Below are 14,745 nucleotides of genomic sequence, written 5' to 3'. Positions count from 1 at the left end.
TTTCTAGTGAAAACGATATCAGTACAAGTAACGCGCAGAGAGAGAGAGAGAGAGAGAGAGAGAGAGAGAGAGAGAGAAGCTAGTCATATGCCTGGAGTCTTGGATTACGATATACATTACAACAACTTGTACCTGATAAACTATAACTGTAGCAGAGAGAGAGAGAGAGAGAGAGAGAGAGAGAGAGAGAGAGAGAGAGAAGCCAGTCGCAAGCCTGAAGCCTTGGATTTTACGAGAATCAGGTTCTCGTAATTTTTCCCTCAATGAAATGCAAACAATGTGGCGGGGGAAAAAAACAGAAAAATCCACTCACTTGTCAGCAGGCGATTTTCACATTCTCATGTATGACAGCCTAACTTTTACGCGCACGTTACTCATGTAATAGTGTCTGTGCATTACCGCGTCTTTAAGATTTTGCATGTCCTTGCGTGCGCCAATAACTGACTATAAAAGCGTTTGCATGTGCGTATGCAGCGTCGTCATATCCGTTATCCTGACGATCTTCGTCCATCATAAACTGCAACATTAGCTGTGACCTCAGAATAGTCGATTACCACCTACCGCTACAAGTAACATTCAATAAGTACTTCCTGCACTCCTACTATCTTCCCCCCGCCCACCTCATGTACCCACTCTCACATTACCCCGATCGACCACCCCCATCGCAAGAGCGCCTACGGCCTTCGGCTGGGACTTCGGAAACCACCGGGAACCTGAAACATGAAGGAAAACGCCCGAAATTAACCTGCAATTGATTCAGCGCTGCAAAGGTGCCAATTTCCAGCGCTGGAACGACCGGATTCCCTCTCGCTTCTCACTCAAACACCACCGCACCGCAACAGGGCAGAGGAACAGACGGCTCCAGATACCAAATAGTAACGGCCATTACTTACAGAGGGTAGAACGAGATGTTCGTCAGAGTATTCTACTCTTCTCATATTGCACTATACAGTGGCCGTCCGCTCCCTCTGCCTCTAGAAACGCATTGATTAAATCCCGAAATTATGGCATATGAGGCAATGCAAAGGTCGGGGAACGTAGACACTCATCAGTATATTATTACAATAATGGATATCAGTTGATGACCACAGTCACTACGACGTCAATAAATCGCCCAAAATCTCGATCCATGCGTGAAAGAAAATTATCCGCGACGTTCATGTTGCTTCATTTATCGCTTCACGCCAACTACTGTGGAGATGCCACGACGGAATTATCTCTTCGAAATAATCACCCAGCTGTGATGGCCTCCATGTTACTCAGCCCTGCCTGAGGCGATGGTTGTGTACCTGGTCATTTTTATTTATCATTCATTTCAGTAGATGAAACCCATTCACACGGAACGAGCACACCAAAGGGACCATCGACTTGAAATTCAAGCTTCCAAAGAATGCCGGTTTCAACCTCCCACCACAGACCCCACAACTGCAGCAGTAACTGACCACGATACAGAACGTTGGGGAGGTTTTCGAACCCGCGGCATCTGAGCGGCATGCCACGACACCAACCACCTTCGCGATAGTCTATATATTCAGTAGCTGAACCAATCAGGTCTATTCGAGTTTGGGCTTAGTCGTGAAGAGTAAGAGATCTTGAGGGGATTTCCGATGTGGGTTTTGGGGGGGCGGGGGGGGGGGGGGGGGGGGCCGGCTAGGTGAATTTAGGCCAAGTGCTGGGACCCACGAGATCATTCAGCGATGAATGGGAAGGCGACAGTAACAAGGTTTGAAAGGTGTGACAGGAGGGAAACCGTCACAGTTGCACTATGAATTAAATGGAAGAGAAGATGAACGGAGGTACAGTAAAAGGAATGCATGAGGCTGCAGCTAGTGGCTGAAGGGACGCTGCGAAGACCTATAAGTAAGGCCTATAGTGCACTACATAAGGCGCACTGACGGCAATAGTCACCCCCCCCCCCCCCCCCCCACCCCCACCCCTACGGTAGGCGGTAAGGTTATTCAAAACACCTACTTACACAATGTTCTACTTCCATAAAAGGAACCTTTTTTTTTTACTGGGAAGCAATGATGGCAATGTGTCTAAACAATGAGTCCGATGTCTGTTGGGAATGATAAAGAAAAAAGTGGAAATAAGTTCCAACCTTCCTTAAAAATTTGTTTATTTTAAGTGAACTATTCCGAGATGCTGACTACTTTAACCTTCTGGTTAAAATCCCCGTTCGCGGAGACGCAAAAAAAAGGAAGAAAAAAAAATATAAACATACAAGTTTCAGTAAGGAAAATGCCACAGGGATTTTATTTGTTTATGTTGCATGTTGGCCACTTTTTTTCTCTCTCTTAGAGTCTTAGTTTAATAAACGAGACATTCTTGCGCTAATCTCAGTTAAGAAGACAGAAAATAAATGGAGTTGAAAGACATATCCTAGATTAAAAGTAGTTCAGATCGACTATATATAGTAGCAGTTCCTGAATAAAAAAAAAAAACTTCTACAGAAACAAGAATTAGGATGTTTTTCATTATATCCCTTTACTGTAACACCGAGTAAAACTATAACGCTTATCTCTTGGTTACTTTCCGTCGGTCAGTTTCCGTTTATTTTCCTAATTAGCTGAATTCTCCGAAGTAGGTTAATGACATTTCTACTTCTTTCCATATGGCTGTCCGCTCGCATAATAATAATAATAATAATAATAATAATAATAATAATAATAATAATAATAAAATAATAATAATAATAATAATAATAATGCAGTCTATTCGGTGCCGGCTTGGTAAGCTCGTTAATAGGAATACTGATATCGATATTTCTTAAAACCTCACTCTAGCCTAGAAATTTACCATTCTTTTGCCATAGAGGCGCATCTACCCAATTCTATCCAATCGAAGCTATTTTTTTAAGGAGGTGGGGGGCGTTTTGACGACACGAGTGATTTAAACTGCCAACACCTTCGACCTTGACTGAAAATTTTTATGATTCTCACAAATCAGTTTCTTTAGAAGAAAAATTCCCTGGTTCTCGTCACGCCAGCTGCTTCGCCATTCTCCCAGTGTGATTTATAACTTTTCGTTTCACCGTGAGGACTGGAAAAAACATAAGCGACCTTGAGACCCAAGCACTGATTGGTGGAGGGATCAAAGGATGAACACTTTGGGTACGAAGCTTCAGCAACAATGCGCAGACATGAAAGGAAGTAAAGAATTCACATGACAACACACAGCACAAAATATTCACGTGACTGCGTTCATAATTTTTAAAAGCTGATATGTCCATGAATAACATGCGGCGCCTCAGGGACAAATTGGAATGTTCCTTGGGCTTTGCTGGAAGCCCCACGAGGGCGCGGTGTTTTCCAGCGTTTGGGGGCGCGCTGTCTGGTCCTGGCTCGCTTACGCATTCCATCTCTCACTGGGAAAGGGAATATAATTGTGTTCCAACTCTTGCTGAATATTTAAAGTTTGTTTCTGAGTGGTGATGCTTTTTGTGTGAAAAACTACGATTTCTGGATGCTTGCCCGTGAGCTTTGGTGTGGGCGATATTCATGGTTTCCATTTGTCCTCATCATCCTACTCTTTCTTACATTTACTCTCATCTTTCTCATCTCCAAAATACTTTCAAGATTCTCTATGGAATCATTGTAGAAACATCCGCCATTCCACATTCAACTCACTACTGGCCTATCTCTTGAGTTCTGGCATCATTCCATTGATCTTTGTCCTGCTTTTACACCAAACAAGTCACTCTCCCACTAAGAGACTCTAAAGCACCCTTTACATCCATCATTAAGCTTTTAATAGCTCTGAATACCTCAGCCTCACTGGCCCCATCACAGCCTCTATCTGTTCTGTCTTCAGCTTTTTCTTGGTCTTTGTATGACAAGCATAGATTTGACCTTTATTTGGGCTTCTTCGAAAGGATTGGTATTACGAAAGTAACAACAATGTACAATGGTATACACTAGGATTAAAAACTATAAAACAAGCGTACACACGGTTGAAAACTGCTCAGATATTTGATAGTCTCAATGTTTTGTTGACATTTGGATCATACGAACTCAACTTAAAAGCTGCAAGGTTAACACAAACATTTTGAAATAAATGGATCAAGTTGGTGCGTTTTAGGTTAACAAGCAAATTGCAATATTTTTTCTCTAACGTGAAATGAAACTACTCAGTATTCTTTGACTATCTTGTAAGATTTTATGCCGTTCATCACCGCTGTCAATCTAACCAACGTAGAATTTGCTATTTGGCATAAAAGTTGTTCATCTTCCATCTATCTTTTTATTGTCAGCAGTTTTAATCACCAATAAGTTTGTTTTAAATGTTTCCAACTGGCATTTATGACGTATGTATAGATCCCTTCTTCTCTGCGCTACACACTTTTCTTGACAATGCTCCAGTAAGACGAAACCAGTAAGGATTCATAACTTTTGGTTGTAATGTCTGCTTTTGGTACTTTGCACACATAATATACGTATATGTATACACACACACACACACACACACACACACACACACACACACACATATAAATAACGTATTATATATATATTATTTATATATATATATATATATATAATCAATAATCATATATATTATAATTTTTAAAATTTTAATAATATATATTATAACTATATATATCAAGATATATAAGATTAGATATAGATATAGATATAGATATATATATATATATATATATATATATATATATATATATGTTTATAATGTATATATACAAGTTTGTGGGCGTGCGTGTTCTAAGAAGTGTAGTAGCCTACTACACTAATTTTGGTGCTGTTCAATTAAGTTTTATTTTTCGGCAGTAACTTTAATTTTCTCTCAAGGCCTAAATTTACATTCACAAAAGGAATTCCAGGAGGATAAATGGGTCGTTAAGCGACATAAATTCAATCTGAGATCTTGCATACATGCACATAAAATTATTGGTCCACTTTGACAGGTCTGGATAAACAACTCTGGAACATCAGGTTTTTTTTTTCCCTCTTCTGCCAAAAAGACGTCGCTTGTATTGCCCGGATTCTTGGCAACTAAAATAAAATCATCAAGATTCTCATGTCTCTTCCAGGCCCATTACAGCTTACTCCACACTTTGAACAACATTCTCCCCTTTCTATAATACCAGACAGTCTTTTGTTTCACTCCCTCAAATCATAGCAAATTAAGGAAAGAAAATAAAAGTAATCTAACTTACTTCTTAGGCTTCACTGGTTTTTAGGACGAGAAGCTTGTGTGCACCATTGCCTACGTAAGCTTCTTAGCTGATAACCAATCCGGGTACTGATCAGACCCAATGTTGCTTGACTCACTGATCAAGCCCTTTAGCAAGCAGGTTACAATTTGTGAAATTCGATGGTGATTCACCTCACTTATCGAGTGGGTTTCATGCGAATTTAGAAATTTTTTTTAAAATGAGCTGAAGTTTCCTCAACGCAATATAGTTTTCTGTACAGTGCCCAATCAAGGCCACTGAAAATAGAGCTATCTTTCGGTGGTATAGGTACAATGCTGTATGAGACGCGGCCGAATCACGGCCCGGTGGTGGGCGGGCTCTCTGATATCGTTGCCAGACGCATGATCATGGATAACATTTAACCTTAAATAAGATGAAAAAAACTACTGTGGGTAGAGGCCTGCAATTTGGTATGATTGATGACTGGAGGGTGGATGATCAACAAACCAAGTTGCAGCTCTCTAGTCTCAGTAGCCTTTAAGGTCTGAGGGCTGACAGACAACGCCATCTCGATAGTTTTCTTTCACAGAAAACTAAAAAACTTCGGCAGGAAAACTGCTGAAATTTTCTTATGCTTAGTAAATGTATAAAAACCAAGACTGAGATCAAACGAAAAAAAGATTGTCCAAGATTAAGCAAAGAATTTTCCTCACAAATGTAAACGCCTACCCAGTACTCTGTTATGAGACTAATTTTAGGAAATCCTGCTTTCATCCCCCCCCCCCCTCTCTCTCTCTCTCTCTCTCTATCTATCTCTCTTAAAAAGATAAAACTGAACTCTTGCCAAAAGTGCGTCGTTTTAAAGAATGAAAAACATGTTTCAGGGTATAGCTACACTACAAGAGAGCAAATATGCAATTCCTAGAAGTGGTTTAACTATTTCTTATATTTCTTGCCAATAGCATTTGCTTGAGTATATATCAAACGGTCAAACATACATACATACATACATACATACATACATACATACATATATGCTTTAAAAATCACAGTAGATGCATGAGACTTCATTGAATAAACGAATACCACAGGAAAATGATAGGCAGAAATCTTAAGACGATGTCTTAATAAAGACGAGAGCGCTTGGATTTCTGCCTATCATTTTCCTGTGGTATTCGCTTATATATATATTATATATATATATATATATATATATATATATATATATATATATATATATATATTTATATATATATATATATTACATTATTTTCTTCTTAGGTGGTTGGCTCCAAGAATTATTGTCCTTCTATCCTCACCATCTGGTCTTTAAGATGAAAATCCTGGTGCCACGCCTTTGTGCACTAAATGCCACCTTAATTACACACACACACACACATATATATATTACTATATATAATATATTATATACATGAGTGATGAGTATGAGAGTATATTATATATAATATTATATTATATATTATATAATATATAATTAATTTATATATATATATTTATATTTTTACACACACAAATGCCGCATTCATTGCCGGTCAGCAATCCAGGCGCCGATCAGATTAACGTTGGACTTCAAACAAGATAGCAGCGCAGCAACCAAACGTGTGAATCTCGTAGGCAAGTCACATAATGATTCATCCTTTAATATAGATAAGCGTAGCTGCATGTCCATAGTGAGGCGGCTAAGGCAACGCTTGCATGGTGGTCATAAGTCTCAGCAAGCTATCGGTGGTTATAAATGTCAGCAGGCAAAGTGTGGAGAGAGAGAGAGAGAGAGAGAGAGAGAGAGAGAGAGAGAGAGAGAGAGAGAGAGAGAGACTAGTCATAGCAAAATGCCGGACGCAACGTTTAACTTACCACCTATCTGTCTGTCTTATTTAACCAACCTTGGGAACTGTCATTAGAAATACTTCAAAAGGGGAAAACATATAAATAAAATAAATAGTATTTAGGCATAGATATGAAACTGAATGAATAATGATGTAAACAAATGAAAAAAGCAGATCAACTTTCACAATAACTTACTTTGAATATCGTCCTTCGGAAACATAATATTACAACGTTGATAATAAACAATGCCATAAGATGAAGCGAGGAAGCTCCAATAAATAGACAACAACAACTGCTGGCCACAGCAAAAAAAAAATCAGAGAGAAAAAAGGCCATTAAATGCCAAAGAGAGAGAGAGAGAGAGAGAGAGAGAGAGAGAGAGAGAGAGAGAGAGAGAAACCAGGAAAAGACCGACCCAAAATGAAGAGGAAAAAGTTAAACATAAGCAACGATGCAATTTGGACCGGGCCTTTACAAAAGACATATTCAATGGAATCTTTCAGTAAATAGTAAAAGCGGGTATTTGTTGCAACCCCGCCGGGCATCCTGACCTAACTCAAGGTTTTCTTGCTGGACAGAAGAGCACGACAACACCCAACCCACGAACATGCATAACAAGCACCCCCCCAGCCCGCCCCCCCCCCCCCCACCATTCGCTTGAGTCCGGATTTTTCTCTCTTTTATATTTCCTTCTTAATTCAAAGGACAATAGCCAACATATTGTCCTGAAGTCAGAAGGAATTATGAAAAATAAATTATGCTATGAAAAATTCGCCGATTGCCAAGACGGTGCACTGACCATATGAACACCCCCTAATAATAATAATAATAATAATAGTCTATCCAAGATAAACAAATGTTTAATTCTTATTCAGATGAAAATATTTCCGATATAAGCTTGGGGGAATACAGAAATTGCGAGACCCGAAGGAATAGGATCTACACATTCACACAAAATATCGACGGTCGTAAGGTCGACAGACAGTATATCGGCGGTCGTAAGCAACACTGTTATAAGGTCGACGGACAAAATATCGACGGAATAAAAAGGACATGATATAAATGAAAACTTTGTTGAGTAAATAGCATAAATGAAGATAGGTTTGGTAAACAAAATCCATAATTGATAAAAACTTTATCAATAAGAACAAAATTTATCTATAAAAAACCTTATCAGATATACAATTTTACAAAATTAATAAAAAAAACTTTGTCAATGATATAAATGTTACAAATTTGAGCAATTGCTGTTAGGAACATGACATAAATGAAAATAGGGTTGATAAACAAAAGACATAATTGATAAAAATGGTATTAATAAGGGCAAAATTATTTTAAAAAATTAAACTCTTATCAGTGATACAAGTGTTACAAATTATGAGCAACTGCTGTTAAGAACTGTTATAATCTGTGACTCATTTCTTTAATCTCGGGCTGATTCTAATTAATGTTAGGTTCTGCCTTCCAATCTCTTTCCCTTCAGTTAAGTGAGATAAGATTCCTGTATTTGCTTGCTCTTTTTAATCTTTTTTTTTTGCGACCAACTTTTCTAAAGATGCATGCTTAAGAGCCATTCTTCTATTCAAAACATTATGCCACCCTTCGACCGCATTATTTGTGTCGTGGCGAGTCGTATACGACACGATTACGAATTGACCACAGTTGGATTTCAGAACAGGGTTGACGTCGGCTCCCCCGTTGGACTACACCTATTTCGCTTCAAAATACGATGAAAATTCATCTAGCACAGACTCTCTCAAGAAGTTCATTAAATAAACGATCATATGCCAATGCTTGAAACTGCTTTATGATGAAAGCATTCCCGGCTTCCCTGTACCAGGACTGTAATCCAGCCGACTGGATTCTGCGCCAAAGGCATTGTTGACAAAAAAAAAAAAAAAAAAAAAAAAAAAGTAGTAGATGGGAATGTCTTCTTTATACTGTTAATAGCGGCTGTCTCGAAATGAACACTGATTGAGGTTGGGTTCAAATTGCGGTCTATTAGAAAATAAAAAAAAATAAACTCGTAAGTTTCCTCATCGTTCTTGCTAGTAAGGCAATACACCATTGGCAGAGTTTTGTTACCTGGAACGAGGGCATGAATGGTGTACAATTGCTTCTCTCAATGTCCCGTCGCAAAGCTATGCTGAATATGTTAATAACATTTTAAGAATTTACCGTTATTTTTTGTGGGGGGTCGACAGTAATTAACCCCCAGAGGCCAGTACTAAAACACGTCGAAATACATTTGACGACCCAATCCCTAGTGGCCGTCGTATTCCCGGGAACGTTACTTGCAGTCCGTGCGGAGTTATTGCCTAGAATTACCCTTTCTTTGGTAAAGTGCCACACACATTTTAGTGATACGTTTGCGTTTGGATTATATTTGAGGGAGTATCATGTCTTCCATTTTGTCCTGAACTTGAAGAACATCACATCTGAGATTATCAGGATGGCGACAATGGTTTGTAAAAGCAATGCTAATTCTTCTTCTTTCCCAACGTTATCCCTACATTAAGGGGTCGGTTGCCTGATGCGCCTTATTCCTTACATCATCAGGCATGGTTTATTGTTTGGCAAAGGGTTTTTTACGACCCCATGCCCCTGCTGTCATAAAGGGCCTCGCCTTTGACTAAAAAGAAGTCTACCAGCAAGGCAGCAGTATTCCACGGTTATTGACAGATGGCCTAGCCTTTAACTCAAGAGTAGGACTGCAAGGTAGCAGCTGCCCTTCTAGTCGTCTTTTACGACACGCAGGATCTACTGTGGTAGTATTCTTACTACCCTACCACAAGGAAATATTGAGACGTCGTTATTCTTCCACTACAATACCTACGTTTTTCACAGCGCCATAAAATTCTGTTTTTCTTTTGCTTATCAACAACGTAAGCATAACCTTCAAAAAGAAACTTCTTGCTACCTGTATTCGTTTTTATTATCTCCAGTATAGGGATGGGCTGGTTTATGAGGACAGCTTTAACACACTTCGGATCTTGAAGAACTAATGGTGTTGGAAAAATATGCCAAAACGTTAAACAATCTTTGTTCACCGTTCTTCCACGAAACAACTGCCAATTCAGCATACGTATTTGAAATAAAATGTGTTAAAATGTTAAACAATCTATCTTTGTTAACAACTTCTTTAACGAGACAACTACCAATTTAACTTGCTTTATTGTACATAGCTTGCCATAGCAGACAGGAGAGAGAGAGAGAGAGAGAGAAGAGAGAGAGAGAGAGAGAGAGAAGAGAGAGAGAGCTGGAGTGTGTAAAAAGTTAATTACATTCTTTTATGTAATTTACTGTCGTCGACATTTTGTCCTGTTCGTATGGATGTCTGCATTTTGTCCGTCGACATAATGTAGAACTCTGACAGAATTCTGTTTTATAACAACAGCAACAACATCGAATCTGATAAAAATCTCAACAACAAAAGGCTTTTGTTTTTCGCGCTGTGGCACGAGACACGACAAGTTGCCTTCTATCTCCTGTTGGGGCGAAAAGTTTCTCAACAACAACACATCCATAACAGTGCAACTACAAAGCCACAATAGCAGCAATAACGTAAACACTAGAACAACAACCACCGCAGTCTTCGTTCAGTGTTCATTTATTTAACAATAATCATGACTATCAATTATCATCCTTCAAAATGAAGAAACTCAAGTGTAGATCAATCTTAGACGGCCATCGTTTGCAAAGAAGCAACAAACGAACGAGAATATAAAAAAGAAAACAAAACTAGAAAAAAAACATACAAAGTAATATCTGGCAACGTGCAGACATCGCCAAAAACCAAAACAAAACGAAAACTAACAGCAATAAAATGAAAAAGAAACGCGAATGATAAGAGACTCCAAGTTGTAATGTCAAACCAAAACTAACTCTCAGCAGCTGATGCTTGTCTACCTGTTTATCAATGTTTTCTGCCAAGAGAGAGAGAGAGAGAGAGAGAGAGAGAGAGAGAGAGAGAGAGAGAGAGAGAGAGAGAGAGCATGCCGATCTGGTTTTTCGGCGAATATGGTAATAATACGACAATGAGGAAAACTGCGCCGATATTCTAAGAGGCTGACCACACGAGAGGTGGTATTGGTGGTCAGGGTGGATCGGATCAGGGTCTCCTCTTCCTCGGCAAGGTTGGAGAGAGAGAGAGAGAGAGAGAGAGAGAGATGGAAGTAATTAAAGACGTTCAGAGCTACTTGAGGTATTCACATCCACAGATAAATAAATTTTATGAGAGAGAGAGAGAGAGAGAGAGAGAGAGAGAGAGAGAGAGAGAGAGAGCTTTGTAATTAAAGACGCTTGGAGCTACATGATGTGTTTACGTCCACAGATAAATTTTGAAAGTGTGTGTGTGAGAGAGAGAGAGAGAGAGAGAGAGAGAGAGAGAGAGAGAGGCTGTTACTTAAAGGCAAGCACGCAAGACAAAACAGAAAAACGCCAAAGTCTTTCCGTTTTGTCTTGCACGAAAGACTAAACAGATATGATAAACACGGAAAGTTTTAAGTGAAATGTGAAATATTGAGTAAAAACAAGATTGATTTAAATGTCGTGTATAGTTTTAAAACAGAACAAGACTACAAACATACACATACACACACATCCTCTCCTCGTCATCTGATCGATCCCCAGGTGGGAGGAAAGGGGGTTGGAAGGAGAGAGAGAGAGAGAGAGAGAGAGAGAGAGAGAGAGAGAGAGAGAGAGAGAGAGAGAGAGAGAGAGAGAGAGAGAGAAGTTGGCGGGGGAGATGAGGGGGTCTAAGGTTCGCTTCACGAACAGCCATTATGATTTTCTGATGCTCTAAGCAGCAGATTAAGTATCTAACAGTTAATCAAGTGATGTGGGTTATAGGGGAAGTGACGAAGGGCAAAAGGTTGCAAAACTCGTTCCGAAATGTTTGCACCTTTAGCCAAAATCCTCAAAGGAAAAAGGCGTCTTATATATATATATATATATATATATATATATATATATATATATATATCTACGAGATATATATATACGTATGTATATATATATATATATATATATATATATATATATATATATTCCTGTATGTATATGTATAAGTATATACACATCTATATATATATATCACAAACATATATCTGTATCGATATATATAATAATAATAATTTATACACAAACATATATATGTATATATAAACATATATATATAATTTAATATATATATATATATATATATCTATATAATATACATATATATATCTATATATATATATATATTATATATATATATATACACAGAGAGAGAGAGAGAGAGAGAGAGAGAGAGAGAGAAGATCGAATAATATCCGCAAATACCCTTCAAAATCTAAATCATTTAACCGCATGGATAATTTACAGCAAAATAGGATTTGTATACGATCAGCGCCTCTACCTTCGCCAGAATTCGAACTCGTCATAAATAGCCGCATACTTCAAACTTAGTACTCAAATAACATGGTGGAGAATGGTTGATTTCGATTCTGAGCACAGACCCTAAATGTGTAGGGCATTCATGATCAAATTTGCGTCTCTTGATGGCTGAATGGATAAGTCACTATCATCGTTGCAACCACGAAATGTATAAGTTCGAATCCTGGCCAGGATAAATAAATATATATTCGTCGCAAACTCAAAATTCATTTCAATGTTTGAACTGTGACAAGGATATATATATATATATATATATATATATATATATATATATAATATATATATGTATATATATATATATATATATATATATATATATATATATATATATACTTTTGGTTGAATGTTATTCCCAAGTTAATGCAGGCTTGGTAACTTGATATTTGATTCAGGCGTGATTGAAAAAAATATATATATACTGTATATATGCATATATATATATATATATATATATATATATATATATATATATATATATATATATATATACAATATATATATGTGTGTCTATATATATACATACATATACAAGTATATATACATATATATGTGTAAGTGTGTAAATATATATTAGAGATGAAATAGATATCCACATCCGCATCCGCATCCGCAATTTGAGAATGTGGATATAAGGATATCATTCCCTGCTCACTGTTAAATAGTTCATACTCATACATTGTGGGTAAAAGTAGATTTCTTTTTTGTGCTAAATTTGGCTTTTTCACTTTACTCTACAGAATACATGATACACAATTTATACAGTATATCACTGTTACTGTTTGTACATTCATATGAAAATATACACTCACATGAGTATCACTCATGTTTCTACTTTCAATGAGTACATCAAATATTATGTGGTAACACATAATTTTAGAATTATTGGGCTGAAAATCGTATTTAACCATTAAATATACCTAAATCATTTAGATTTACAAAGTATCCGCATCCTCGAGGGTACGTTCATCAAATATCCGCATCTGCATCCGCATCCGTATCCGCAAATTTGAAGCATTGATATTTGTATTTGCGTCCGCAAATATAAAAAAATTGATATCCGCATCTGCAAAGCCCATTTTCTGATATCCGATACATCTCTGATATATATATATATATATATATATATATATATATATATATATATATATATATATATATATATAACCCGAATCTCGTCAAGCCTTCCTTCGGCTAACACAAAGTTTCTTAGGCTAACACAATCAAACATTGAGAGGTACTTCACCTCAATCCAACAACAAGAAAAACATCAGTAACAAAAAATAGACAAATGAACGAACAGCAGCAAAACAAAATCTGAAGAGAAAAATAGACAACGATAATATATACAGAAGAATAAGAAAGAAACAGGAATAAAACGCCGATGACACGACAGTCGGAGAGTAAAATCGAAGAAAGCATCCAATAAAATCAAAATACAAATTCACATAATACGGATAATGTAAAACATGAAAACAACTGAAAATGTACCCAAGTAGATAAGGGCATTAGTAGGAAAAATACAAAGGAAAAATACGTCGATAGATAACGGGATAAGACTAGGACGGACTGAGAGAGAGAGAGAGAGAGAGAGAGAGAGAGAGAGAGAGAACGTAAAGGAAACTTACCTTCATTTAAACGCATTAATGCAGAATCATTATAATTATCAATAACTATAAAAAAAACTAGATCGAATGCTTAATGGAACATTGAGAGAGAGAGAGAGAGAGAGAGAGAGAGAGAGAGAGAGAGAGAGAGAGAGCAGTAACCGAGGGAGCAGTAGCTCTGCTTGGAAGAGGAGGAGGAGGAGGAGGAGGAGGAGGGGAGAGAGAGACAGAGGACCTTAATGTTGCTTTACCTGATTGTAGGTCTTCTTGACCACGTAGGGCAAAAGAGCTTCCTGGAAGTGATTGATCATCTGCGTTACAATCAGCATGGTTGCCACTTGCTGCACAGGAAAAGGACGAAAGTGAATAAATCATATATTAATAAATTTATAGAATCTACTGGTCACTGAAAAGGAAGAGCATGAGTGAATCACATGCAAATCAAGCTACAGAATCTACTGGTCACTTTTTACTAGATACGTATGCAATTGTATTAGCCTACACTGCCCTCTCAACTTCTCAAATTCTTCCCACTTTTTGGATGTGTTTGTCACTACAAAGCCACAGATCTAAATCCAAGGATTTTAAGGTTCTACTGATCCTTCTCGTGGTCAAGTCGGTAACGCGACCTTGTTCTGATACTCCGGATGCGAGTTCGAATCCTACTACGGACGGTCAGAACTGCCTCATATTCTTGCATTT

General features: G+C 37.6%; 1 protein-coding gene across 6 annotated transcripts in view; it reads right to left on the bottom strand.

Moving 5' to 3' along the window:
- LOC135209047 (anoctamin-10-like) overlaps nucleotides 1-14,745 on the bottom strand; it is a 269,749-nt gene that overhangs the window by 37,432 nt on the left and 217,572 nt on the right. For all 6 annotated transcript variants that reach the window (XM_064241591.1, XM_064241595.1, XM_064241596.1 and 3 more), the window contains one exon: nucleotides 14,295-14,384. In XM_064241591.1, coding sequence (XP_064097661.1) covers nucleotides 14,295-14,384 — 90 coding nt within the window. The remainder of the gene's footprint in view (nucleotides 1-14,294; nucleotides 14,385-14,745) is intronic.

The sequence above is a fragment of the Macrobrachium nipponense genome, chromosome 37 (assembly GCF_015104395.2).
Source record: "Macrobrachium nipponense isolate FS-2020 chromosome 37, ASM1510439v2, whole genome shotgun sequence".
NCBI lineage: Eukaryota > Metazoa > Arthropoda > Malacostraca > Decapoda > Palaemonidae > Macrobrachium > Macrobrachium nipponense.
This window is presented reverse-complemented; position numbering and strand designations above follow the sequence as displayed.